The sequence below is a fragment of the Hydra vulgaris genome, chromosome 09, assembly GCF_038396675.1.
Source record: "Hydra vulgaris chromosome 09, alternate assembly HydraT2T_AEP".
Taxonomy (NCBI): Eukaryota; Metazoa; Cnidaria; class Hydrozoa; order Anthoathecata; family Hydridae; genus Hydra; species Hydra vulgaris.
In genome coordinates, this window is record NC_088928.1 from 32326803 (window position 1) to 32339881 (window position 13079).

At 28.2% G+C, this 13079-nt stretch overlaps 1 protein-coding gene across 1 annotated transcript; it reads left to right on the top strand.

The window, feature by feature from the left end:
• Positions 1-219: 219 nt before the first annotated feature.
• LOC136084721 (coiled-coil domain-containing protein 167-like) lies at positions 220-5592 on the top strand. The gene is made up of 4 exons (XM_065805391.1): positions 220-377; positions 3197-3291; positions 3371-3423; positions 5285-5592. The coding sequence occupies exons 1-4, from the start codon at positions 357-359 to the stop codon at positions 5386-5388; spliced, it is 273 nt and encodes a 90-aa protein (XP_065661463.1). The 5' UTR covers positions 220-356; the 3' UTR covers positions 5389-5592.
• The last annotated feature ends 7487 nt before the right edge of the window (positions 5593-13079 follow it).

A 13079-nucleotide genomic window follows, 5' to 3' on the forward strand; every position in this document is an offset into this window, starting at 1 on the left:
TAAAAATTTGAAAGCAATGAATAAATATTTGTTAATATGTTTAGAATTAGTTTTTACTAACCAAGTTTATTAATTATTCCAAAACTACTTCCACTGCTTAATTTTTTTGTGTGTGAAAAATCCTAAACTAATAAGTATCTTTCACTTTTCATGTTTTATCTACAAGTTTAGAAGTAAATATTATTCCTAATCTTTTTTTAGGTTAGTAATTATTATATTTTATACAATACAAGTAGACATCTTTTTTAAAACTGTTTTGTTTATAAATCAATATATATGGCTATTAGGTATTAAAATTTAATATTGAGAACTTAATGTGTTAATACCAACAAAAAAAAGTTAAAAGAAAATCTGGCATGCCATCTATTATATCTCAGGTAACTTATGACTTTTTATTATTAAAATGTTTTTAGTATACCTAAATAAATATTGTAATTTATATGTATTGTTTTTCAGCTAGTTAGTTTTTTGCATTATATGATAAATTAAAACTAGTATGAAGTAAATAAAATAATAATAGTGGAAATCAAAAGTGTTTATTAAGCTTTTGTATAACAAACATTTTGCAACCGTTTAATAAGTTACAAAAAGTGTGGCAGGTGAAGGTAAAGACTGGTGCTTCAGTTTTAATTGTAATTTGACAATTGATAGCACAGCTCAATGAAAAAAAACTAAATAACTTTTAACCTATTTGTTCTCATTGTATTTGCAATATATTTGCTGTTGTTCTCATTGTATTTGCAATATATTTGCTGTTGTTCTCATTGTATTTGCAATATATTTGCTGTTGAAGATTTTAAAAACTACAGTTTCTGTTTCTTTTATATTAGTTAAACATGAACAATTAAAAGTTATATTTTACTTTAGTAATTTTAAGATAATAATAATTTTAAAATATTTTCGTATGAATAATGTTTATAATTTTAAAACATGTTCATATGATTTATATTGATAATTTTAAAGTATGTTCATATGATTTATTTTGATCATTTTAAAACATGTTCATATGATTTATATTGATAGTTTTAGAACATGTTCATATGATATATGTTGATCATTTTAAAACATGTTCATATGATTTATGTTGATCATTTTAAAACATGTTCATATCATTTATGTTGATAATTTTAAAGTATGTTCATATGATTTATTTTGATCATTTTAAAACATGTTCATATGATTTATGTTGATAATTTTAAAGCATGTTCATATGTGTACAATTTGAGTAAAGTACTCAGCAAGAGTTGTCAAAGAAACAACAACATTGCAATAATTATTAGCAGTAAACAACTTGTGTTTGTGTTTTAATTCACAAGTCATTTCAAGTTGTTACAGAAGAACATTCATGCTCAAGATTGGGTGTATGTTCTAAGCAATCAAAAAGTAGTGACTTTGTGTTTCAGGATAAATTATATATTTGTGTCATCAACAAATAAAGTCACTTAAAAGTAAGATTGTCAGAAAGATCATTAATATAAATTGACAAAACTGGACCAATTATGTAATGTTACATATGATAACTTTAACACTGCGATTAATAATGACTCAATAATTTTAAAACAAAAGAAAGATGATTGAGTAAAGCAGAGCTAAATTGTGCTTTAGTTTAGAATAGTCATATGATTCAAGCCTTTTTGGTTTTTTCTAATTGATACTAATAATAAATAATATTTAATAATGATAAATAATATTTTAGGTACTTTTTTATATTTTTAAAAATCATAAAATTTCACTTAATCATAGATATTGAACGACACAATAAGCAAGTTGCCTTGCTATGTTTGTTTTGTTGCCTTACTAATTTTTAGAGCTTTACCCTCATTAAGAAGAAGAGTTGCATAACCACTTTCAAGGAGGCACAAGCTAACCCTCATGATATTCAACCAAGAACTTTAAAGCAGAGGGTATTTTAAGTCAGAATTAGCTTTGCCTAAGAAAAGTAAAATACTACACAAGAAAATATACGACATCAGAGTCTTGTGCATACTCAGTAATTTTCAATTTGAATTGTCGTTTTATATTTATTTAGATCCAAATCTACTGGTTCTAGTTAACTGTTGAATAATTATGATTTTATACTATTTTTTGAAAGTTTCCTTTTATAATGTGAGATACTTCCAACGCTGTATAATATTTCATACTGTCTTTTTGTACATAACAAAAGTTGTTTCTGTTTGATATAAATTTCTTATAAATTGGTTTTGCCTGAAGATCAATGGATGAAGATCAATGGATGAAGATCAATGGATGGAACAGAAAATGAAGCAAAAGTAAAAGCAAAGAAGAATTTCAAATTTGATTAACAAACTTAACATTTATCTAGACACACCAAGATATAAGTGGTATTAAGTGGTAGAAAAAGTAATACAAAAAATGTTGCAAAAAAAAGATTCAAAACTCTTAAACTTTAAATATCGGTTTTGTGCTTATTCAAAAATTAAAAAAAAATTAAGTTAAATTTTTTTAAATCAATATCCAATCAAGTTTAATGACTAATTCTTTAAATGTTTTTATAAATGGTGTCTTAAGTCATTTTTATTGGGTATCCTATGAACTTTTCGACTAAAGAAACACATTATCAAACTATATAAAAATCTAAAACCAATATACAAGCCAATAAAAATGTAAGACTTGACATTAAAAGAGAGGAAGAAAAATTATGAACCCATAAGAACCACATTCATCGCATGGCATATTTAAAGATTTATTTTGATATAAATAATATATGAAAAATATAAGTTGCTACATATCTGAAAACAGGTTTAAAATAGTTTCAAAAAGTCAAGATGCAAAAAACTAGAATTATTTTGAAAAAAAAACGATTTTATCAACACCCAAATTGCGTAGGAAAACATATTTTTATTTGTGTCAAAAATTTGCTGGTATTAGCAAATTTACAAAACTGCAATTGCTTGAATAAATATTTTATTTGTAATTCCTTTCAGAGTAATTTTGAGTAATTAATCGAACTTGATTTTTGACTTTTTTTATTTTAGGTAAAATGTACCCAAAATAAAAAAATTTATTTTGTAAAATAGAAATGTATATTTTTGACATTAAAAAATCCGCAAATTATTTTAAACACGTTGCTTCCAAAATACTTTGTTTTCTGTTCGTGGTTAATTAATTAGTTATTTCAGTGGTTATTTTCAGTACATGTTTATCTCAGTACATTAATTTTTACTCTGTACTTTAGATAGAGTTTCACGAAGAGAGATTAGAACATTGTGAACATCGACTTGACGATATTCGAGTAACGTTGAGAAAGAAAGATATTTTGGATGCGGACAGGTAATCTTGTTTTTATATTTAATTGTGATGTAATATAATGCAATACGCAATCATGATTTGTATGGCTTTTTCTTTTTAGGTCTCATTTATTTCTCGAAAGAGATCAGCTGACTTTGGCTATTTCTAATCATAGTTAATATTCATTTTTCTCTTCTTCCTTTCTTTTTTTTTTAATTTTTATGTTATAATTTTATAACTGTATGAGATTATGCATGGCCTATTAAGTTGCACGGCCTGATTTGTCGCATTTTCTGTATAAAATTATAAGGCCAGTTTTTTTTACGGCTTAATAATAAAAGCTTGAGTTCTTGGTTAAGATTCGTGTTTGCACTATAAATGTTTTATTTCTTATTTTATTAAAATTGTTAAATAATAGTTAGATTTTCTATGAGTAATTACTTTATGTTTCGCTGGATTTTTCGCTAACTGATTTCCTGCTTCAATTTATTCCAATAACACAGATTACTTAAAGAGGCTTTCAGATAGCTATATCAACATATATCAACATGCTGCTAAAAATAACCTTACATGTTGCTAAAACTACCCACAACTCTCCATTGGAAATAATTTAAAGGTTTTTAATTTTGTATTAATTATAATGACAATTATTAGGAATAATACAGATTTTTCTTAGGAATATTTACACTGCAAAACAATATTTTGCATCGTAAATATTCTATTATGCTGCATGTTTTAAACATGCAGCAATTAAATTGCAACAAAATAGGTCATTTAATTACAGTAGGTCAGGAAATATCAAGCATACCAACTGTTTTTGAGTCAATAATTGTTAATAAAACTCTTAATTTAATAATTAATCATATTTCTTTACCTAAATGACAATACATTTGTTCTTACTTCCAGTTTACAAAGTGATCCCTTAGAGCTAGGTTTTAGTAACTATAGTTAAATGGCCAGTGGTAGACTTTTTGTGAGTCTTTGAAAATATAAAATAGTGAAAAGATTTTGGCAGAAGTCTGCTCTATAATATTTTCTGAAAATATTTATCAGACATTTGATTATCCTTAAAAAATATTATACAAGATATTGCTTAGTTGTTTGCATAAATACTGTCAGCTTTTTTAAGATAGCATAGATACAGATGCTATACCAAGTTATATTGATAAAAAATTAAAAAAAAGATTTGAACGTTAAACTTATTATAAATGTTATTTTATGCGGAGAAGAACATATCCAATTCAACCTCTGTCTGATTTTGTTTTATGCGGAGAAGAACATATATATACATATATATACAATTCTATACAGATATATAAGAACAAGTATATACAATTCAACCTGTCTGATTTTATTTTTCATCTTTTTTATATTCTATATGTTATTTCTCCTATTCTAATCAAACATTGCAGTCATTTTTTTTTTTTTTCAATTAAAAATTTGCAGAACAAGTTTTAAAAGTTTGTTATAGCAGTGTTGATTTTACTAGTGAAAATCACTAAAAAGCGGGAATCAAATATAGATCTCGTATTGTTAATATTTTTTAAAATAACTTGCAAAAAAAAAATTACATATTCGGTAAGGAAAGATCAAGTGAAAAAATTCAAAAAAAGACAAAGAACGAATAAATATTCCTAGTAAAAAGGTATTTCTTCTTTTAACTTCAATTATACTAAATACAAAATTACAAACCTTTGATTTTATTTTCAGTAGAGAGTTTTAGGCAATCTTAGCAGCATGTAATTTTTTTTTTAAGTAGCATGATATATAGCTATCTGAAAACCTATTTCAGTACTCTGTGTTATTAGAATAAACTGAAGCAGGCAATCAGTTAGCAAAAAATCCGGCACAAAATAATGTAAATACTCAAAAAAATTCCAACTATTATTTAACCATTTTAATAAAATAAGAACAAAACATTCACAGAGCAAACACGACTTTAAACCGTAAAAAGCTGGCCTCCTTTTTTTTACGGAAAATAAGGAGGCCACTAATTTAAGTAGGCCATGGATTATGTAGTGTTTTTTACATTTAGAAATTACTCTAAAATCTCTAAGGCATGAAAATCGAAGATCGATGATGGTATCTGTTGCTGTGGTTACTATTATTGCTCTGGTTTATCTATTTGCTATTAGTTAATGAAGCCTGTTTTGCAATAATATAATTTTTGAACATTATTTTAAAATAAATTAATATCATCTAAGACTCCTAATCTAAACTGAGAAACACTGATCTTGGTGGCGTCAATCTTGAAAAAGAATGAAACATAAAAATAACGACTTTAGTTTATAAAACCTTTTGATTTTAATTGTTTTTTTCAAAGAAACAATTTTTTTATTAAAATATTTGAAAAGATTATTTTTTTACAGTTGTTATTATTAGTGTTAAAAGTTAATTGTTAACACTAGTAATACTGGTTTCTTAGCAATAACACTCGTTCTGTAGAATATGGCGAGGTAATTAAGTAATTGAGTTTACAGTTGTAAAAATCGAGTGTTTACTGTTGTGAAAATCGAGTTAGGCCGGGTAAAAAAAAAAACCAATTGATTTTATTCAGTAATTGGTCAGCTTTACGTGAATAAAAAATTTAGGAATTTTGCTCAAATTTTTTTTTCACGTAAAGCTGAGCAATTACTCAGCGTTTTTGGAGTAAATTGCTTAACTTTACGTGAATAAAAATTTGAGCGATTTTGCTCAAATTTTGCTGAATAACTACTACAAAAAACGCCGAATAAAAGCAATTGCTTTTTTTTATTCACTCGGCCTATTATCTTCAAAATAATCAGAAAATTTGCGCTGGCTAAGCTTTACCAAAAGTTAATATAAAAGGCAAAACAAAACATTTTTAAGACCTTTAAAATAGGTGCTTGTGTTTTTCATACGTAATTAAGATAAATTACAACATATAATTATTTAATCATTTGTAATTAACTAACATTAAATACAAATATAACAGATTTTTTTTTTGTTAAGAATCTGAAAAAAGTGCATATTTTAAAAGGGCAAGCAGAATAGTATCTAAAAAAAAAATTGCTCGAAAAACTGATTAATATCGAAATATTTTTGATCGAAACGTGTTTTGGGATTGAAAAAAATTGAATCATAATCTTTTTCTTTTTTTTTCGATATTATTTCGAAAAGTCCCTTTTCAAACTTATTCTCTTTTGAGCTATTTCGATCTTATTCTGCTTTTCGTATGTTAGGTTTTAGTTTCTTTTTTTACAATTCGGTTTTATTCTCTATTTCGATATTATTCCGGAAATTCCCTTTTCGAGCTTTTCACTTTGTTTTCGATACTTTTCGAGCTTATTCAGTTTGTTTTCGATACTGTTACTACTACCCTTTTAAAACTCTTTTCTACTTAAAACACAGTCAAAAGGTAGGTATGTTGAAAATTTTAGTTTACTTCCTCAAGCAGTTCTTTGTTATTGCGGTCAGCCTCTTAAAATACCTCACTGAGAAAATGCATAAAAACTGAATAAAATAACCGAAAAAATATATACCTAACATTACACATAAAGCTCTATATACCTAACATTACACATAAAGCTCTATATACCTAACATTACACATAAAGCTCTATATACCTAATATCACACATAAAGCTCTATATGGAATTATAAACCTATCGTTTTATATATTTTTCTTTTCAAAAAAACCTACTAATTCATATAGTTTCTGAGGTCACTTTTTTAATTTTTTTAATCCTTAACTATTGACGACGCAATTTGTAATGCAATTACTCAATAGACCATTTAACGCATATTTGTTTATTTTGCTTAAACCAGTTACTGTGTATCACCCTGGATCATGTTAAGTTTTTATTAATTTAGAAAAATAAATTCGGCTACCGCCTTGTAGACACCAAACTTCAGCATTCTCAGCGAGTGATTATTTGTTTTCGATGTGCAATCCTATAAAAGAACTCATTTACAAATTTTATTTTACCGGGGAGATATTTTTAATTGTATTCTCTTTTGCAAGCTTCTAAAACACTAGTCTGATTTGATATACAACCTCTTTGGAAAGGTCGGGACCTAATTTGTAGGTTCTGGGTTGAATTTGTCAAATTTATACCAGCAACTTGCATCCGTTGGACAGTGCAGACCAGGGTCGGACTGGAACTAAAGGGCCCGGGGAGAGACATAGATGGGGCCCTTATGGGACCGAAAAGTTTAGTAAAATTAAATTAAAACAGTTTAATCGCATAGTTTTTTTATTTTTAGTTTTTATTGGGCACGTTTAAAAAAATAGGTCTTTATACAACGTTTTAAAATACAATAGTTCTAAATTGTAGCGTCGCAACACTTTATTTTTGCACATTGTTGTCATGCTGAAATGGTTTTTTCCCAATAATTTTTTCAATATTAGAAAAAATACAAATTTGTTATCAAGTTTTTCAATTATTTACACAGAAAGTAATAATCAAAATATAAAGCAAAAGTATTATATTAAAGCAAGCTATCAGTAAGAAGTTTTGATGATTTTGCCAAACTGTGAACTACCTTATTGTAATTAATTTTTATGCCACTCTCAACATTCTTTTCTCCCAAAAGACTGCAAAAACGATTTTTCAAAGTCTTCAGCTTAGAAAAAGCTTCTTACACTTGACTTGTTTTCAAGGTAGACACAATGCCATTTTGCAATGTACATTAGGGTGTTTCATATTTTATCAATTTTTGAAATTAAACTCGCGAATCGATTTATAAATTGACCATTTATATGAAAATAAGTTTGAACAAAAAAAAGTATGTTTGTACAATTTTTAGGGTCCCCGCCAGTTCGATTTTGGGCAAAAATGTTGGGTGTTTTAAACGCCTGGCGGGGACCTTAAAATTTATCCTATAAAATTTTTTATTCTTTTAAATAATATATGTTGGATTGGATATTAATTACGTAAAAGGAGCATGTTGAAAAAATTAAGATACGCCTCCGAGTTATAAAATACGCCTCCGAGTTATAAAATACGCCACCGAGTTATAAAATAGGTTTTTGTAGATATTAATAACTCGGAGGCGTATCTTAATTTTTTCAACATGCTCTTTTTATGTAATTAATATCCAATCCAACATATATTATATAAAAGAATAAAAAATTTTATAGGATAAATTTTAAGGTACCCGCCAGGCGTTTAAAACACCCAACATTTTTGCCCAAAATCGAACTGGCGGGGACCCTAAAAATTGTACAAACATACTTTTTTTTTGTTCAAACTTATTTTCATATAAATGGTCAATTTATAAATCGATTCGCGAGTTTAATTTCAAAAATTGATAAAATATGAAACACCCTAATGTACATGCATATTAGATTATGCAGAACAATGTAAATCGTGGCGATAGAGAAAACAAAAAACGCATCCCAAATATTTGTTGCCGTCTTTTTCGGAGCATTTCTCTGATTTAGTTTCATCAGCTTTACTAACTCGTGGAAAATTAGTTACAAATGATGCCATCTCTGTGCACAGTGTTTCCCTCTGTATACCAACGAGATTGGCTAAATCATGAAAAATTAAGTTGTCAATATGGTCATGCAAAGATGGAAAGTTTTGAGGATCCAAACAAGCAATATCCCTTAAGATACCAACATCATTTCCTTTGAAAAGGTCTTTGATTGCAGTAGTGGCAGTATTCAGAATAATAGAATACATTAACCTTGAACCGCCTTACTGGGTCCTGAAATTCTTGCATCATGGCTTGAGTCAGCTTGAATTCCAAACTTTCCAGATTCTTAAACATCTTTTTAACAATAAATTTGTTGATAAGGTCTTCAATAACAATAATGATTTTGTTAACAGTTATCTTGCTCAAAAAAGTAATCAATGAACCCCAAATTTTCATGCTCTTTTTTATTCCTGCTTTTTCTACTAACTTTTCTTAGATTGGTTTTTAAGATGAGATCATATTTGCTGAGTAACATCACAAATGCTAGAAAATTGCCGCACATTATCTTAGGAGCCTTGTCCACTTTATCAACCATAGACTAAACTCATTCATGTTTTACCCGATAAGCAATACCTTGCTTTCCATTAAACAAAATGATGTCAATTGAACCCATCATTTCGAAAAGGACACAAGTCCTTTTCGAAATGACGGGTTTCGAAATGACAGCTATGAGATTTTCATACTCAGTTGGTGTGTAAACCCTGTCATTTTTTCGAATATGTCTTTTCGCAGTCCCAAACATTCTATCATTTGGCAGGAATAAGTGACCTCGTTTGGGTATGTAATATTGTATCTCATTTACATTGCTATCTAGTTCAGCTACAAGTGATAAAAGAACTCGGACCATGGCATAATTCCGATTTTGGCCAGCACAACCATCTGAAAATAGGTGCAATTCTTTGGAATTATTGCCAATATATTTTTTAATATAATCCAGCACAAAAGTACATACTTCATTGGGACCTTTGTTGTCGACTCCTTCACAATAAGAATAAAATACTGATTTGCCTGTTTTAAGATCATATATGCAAAACTCATATAACCATAGTTGACGTAGATAAAAAATCTCCTGGACAGGGATATGTGGAAGTGGCAAACTTTGCATAAAATTAAATGCAATCCCATACACATTTGGGTCATTCTTGCACTTAATTTCTACTTCCTGTATTTTTTTGTAAAATTTATTAGCTTGTCTTTTATGTATCTCAATATCTGCTTGATAGACTCTTATTGCATTTTAATTAATGTGTGGATTTTTTAGTTTAATTTTTAACTCCTCACACAGTCCACAGACATCAATTTGCTTTCTACCGAATGATAAGCTAAAATTTTCATGGAAACATTTTAAGTAAAATTTATATTTAACAGATAATGTTCGTATAATTTTCACATTGAGTTTTTTATCTAAATAATAAGATGTTCGCATAATTTTCACATTGAGTTTTTTATCTAAATAATAAGATAATGCATCTTTATTATAGTAGTGCACATATTTAACATGAAATGACTCGATATGCTCTCGTACTTTAGTTAATGTATCACCAGGCAATACGTTGCTTCGTTATCCCTCAGATTTACCTCTATGATCTATGGGCTGCTCATTTCTTTTTAGGAAAACACATAAACGTCTAACTTGTTTCATAGAAATTCCATGCATACTGCAAAAAGCTTTCTTGCACACTTTTTTTTTAACACTATTTATCTTAATGTGATAAATAAAGGTAAATTCTTTTTTCTTAGGTTCTTCAGATCTAGCACGTTTTCTCTGTATATCTCCCTTTTCAATTAATTACTGCAAGCGTGTCTAGGGCGTTTTTGCTATCAAATTTGTTAACAAACTGTATAGTACTTTTCATAGCATCTTCAGATATAAGCTCCGTAGATATTGAAGTGCATCTGTAAAAAAAGAAAGCGTTATCTTAAGGTAATCATATAAAAATTATACTATTACCTCAAGGTAATGATTTACTGCCAATTATCGGTGGTAATAAATCATGAGTAAATAAACAAAATAACAAGGTGTAAAAACTAACCTGCAAGAAGCTCCTGTATGTCTTGGTGCCACATCATTCCCTTTATGGTTTTTATGAGCTTCTCCTGCAATTTTAGCTTTTCTTATTTTAGTTTGTTTATACTTTTCACTTTTTGTTATTCCAGACACTCTTTTTCTAGATTTATAAGCATTTTCAGCAAGCTCGCGATTCTCCATTTTCGTAACTGATAAAGTGATGTCACATCTGACAGTTGCGCTTTGTTTCACGTAAAAAGGGCATAAGTCCAGGACTGGTGCCATTTTCTTCAGACTTTAATTTTCATTTTTTCTTGTTGACTTGTGGTATAAGACAATGTACCTTTTTCAAAGGAAATATGTGAAACACTTCAATAAATAAAATGGCTCAAAAAAGTGAAATTCGAAAAAAGTGTGACTTGTGCCCTTTTCGAAATGACGGATTCAATTACTCTATCTAACAGAGAGAGCATTTTTGTTCCACTTATCTTTTTCTTTTACTGTTAAACAAGTAGGGATGGCAGTCCCGGGATTCCGAAATCCCGGGATTCCGTGCAAATTTTTGATCCCGTAATCCCGGTATTTTTCTCAAAAAATTCTTGGGGTTTCGGGAATGTAATAATAAAAGGAAAAAAAAAAAGGATTAAGTTATTAACTTATTTGTTCATTATAAAGTGTCTAGTAAATATAGTCTTTGGTAGAATATTTGTTTCATAGCTGTTTATTCTCTATGCAACGAATTAATTTAATTTCGAATTTTCGGCTTGATTTTAATTCGAAATCGTCGCAGAGTTAAAGAGTTCTATCTGCATTTTTCATGTAATAAGAATTTATTAATAAAAGTTTTAATTAACAATTTATAATAATAAAAAGCAAAAAATTTAAGATATTTATAAATAATATTATCGGTTTAATTAAGAAACATAAATAAAAATAGACTCATAGTTGAAATTATAAAAAGTTACAGGAATAAAAACATATTAACTAAGAAAAATTGAAAGTTAAATTCTCACAACAACAAAAATTATATATAACCCTATAATTCTTATGCGACGAAATCTATGCGCGATTCTCAAAAATATTTCAACTACGGTTTAAATTAATGAAATTTTCAAAATACAGAAGGTTTATTAAATAAACTTTTTTTACAATTATCAAAAGCGGTAATCGTTTTCCCATTGACAAATTCACTTAAAATTATAGGTCTGATAAAGAAACGTAAGTTGAAATAATTTAAGAACTTTAGAACATTAAAGGAAATTAGAACTTAAGTAAATATCATGACGAACTACGCTGAATTTAACCGCACAAATCTGATATGGAGACATTTCTTGAGAGGAAAAGATGAAACAGCTATGTGCAAAGTCAGTACATGCAAAAAATATAGAAAATTGTTGGTGGTTCAACAAAAAGTCTACATTCCCACTTACTGTCTAAACATAAACTTAAAGTAACATTGCAATTGCAAGTACCAAGTTTATCAACGAGAGCTTCAAATTCGAAAAATTTAGAAGAAGAACCTCAAAATAAAAAGCCAAAAATCTCGAACTTTTTTTCAACAATATAGAGAAAAGAGGAAAATCTGTCTGAAGTGTTGGCACGTATGGCAGCGAAAGATGGTATATCATTTAGTACAATTTGTAATTCCATTGATATACGAGCCGGTTTAGTTGCACGAGGATGTAAAAATGTCCCAAAATCACGTAATGCTATAAGAAAAATGGTGTTAGACTACAACGAGCTGATTAAAAAGCAAGTTATAAAGGAAATAATTGATCAAATATCAATAGACTTCTTTTGGAAACTGCAGATATATGAATGTGAATGTACATGAGTTGAAAAGCTATTGGAACTTAGGTTTGATTCGCATTAAGGGTCTATGCCAGCAGAAAAGTGCGTTTTACTTCTAAAAGAAAGACTCGACAACTTTAAATAAACCTTGAGGATGATATCATTGATATTACAACTGATGGTGCAAGCGTTATGAAGAAACTTGGAAAAATTCTAGAAATTGATCAACAATTATGCTTTGCCCACTCTCTACAACTTACAGTTATATCAGTTTTTTACAAAAAAGACGCCAATCACTCGGAAATTGATGAAAGTTTAGATGATGAGAACATTGTTTTTAAAAATTTAGATCACAACGATGATTAAGATGAAGATGATGATTATAAAAGTGAACATGTTTATGAAGAGGAAGATTGTACTCGAGATTCAAACGATTCATTGTTAATTAATGAAACATCTGAGGTTACAATTAAACATCTAATTATTGGACCTATTATTACCAAAGTCAGGAAAACTGTAAAAATGTTTAAAACGTCCCCAACAAAAAATGAAAATTATTTACAAAAGTACATTGAGTTTGGAAAGGT

Coding starts and splice junctions, on each gene's coding strand:
- LOC136084721 (XM_065805391.1), top strand. CDS start 357: ATGCCATCTATTATATCTCAG. Junction 3,292..3,370: donor GATATTTTGGATGCGGACAG/GTAATCTTGTTT, acceptor TTTTCTTTTTAG/GTCTCATTTATTTCTCGAAA. Junction 3,424..5,284: donor TTTGGCTATTTCTAATCATA/GTTAATATTCAT, acceptor TTTTACATTTAG/AAATTACTCTAAAATCTCTA.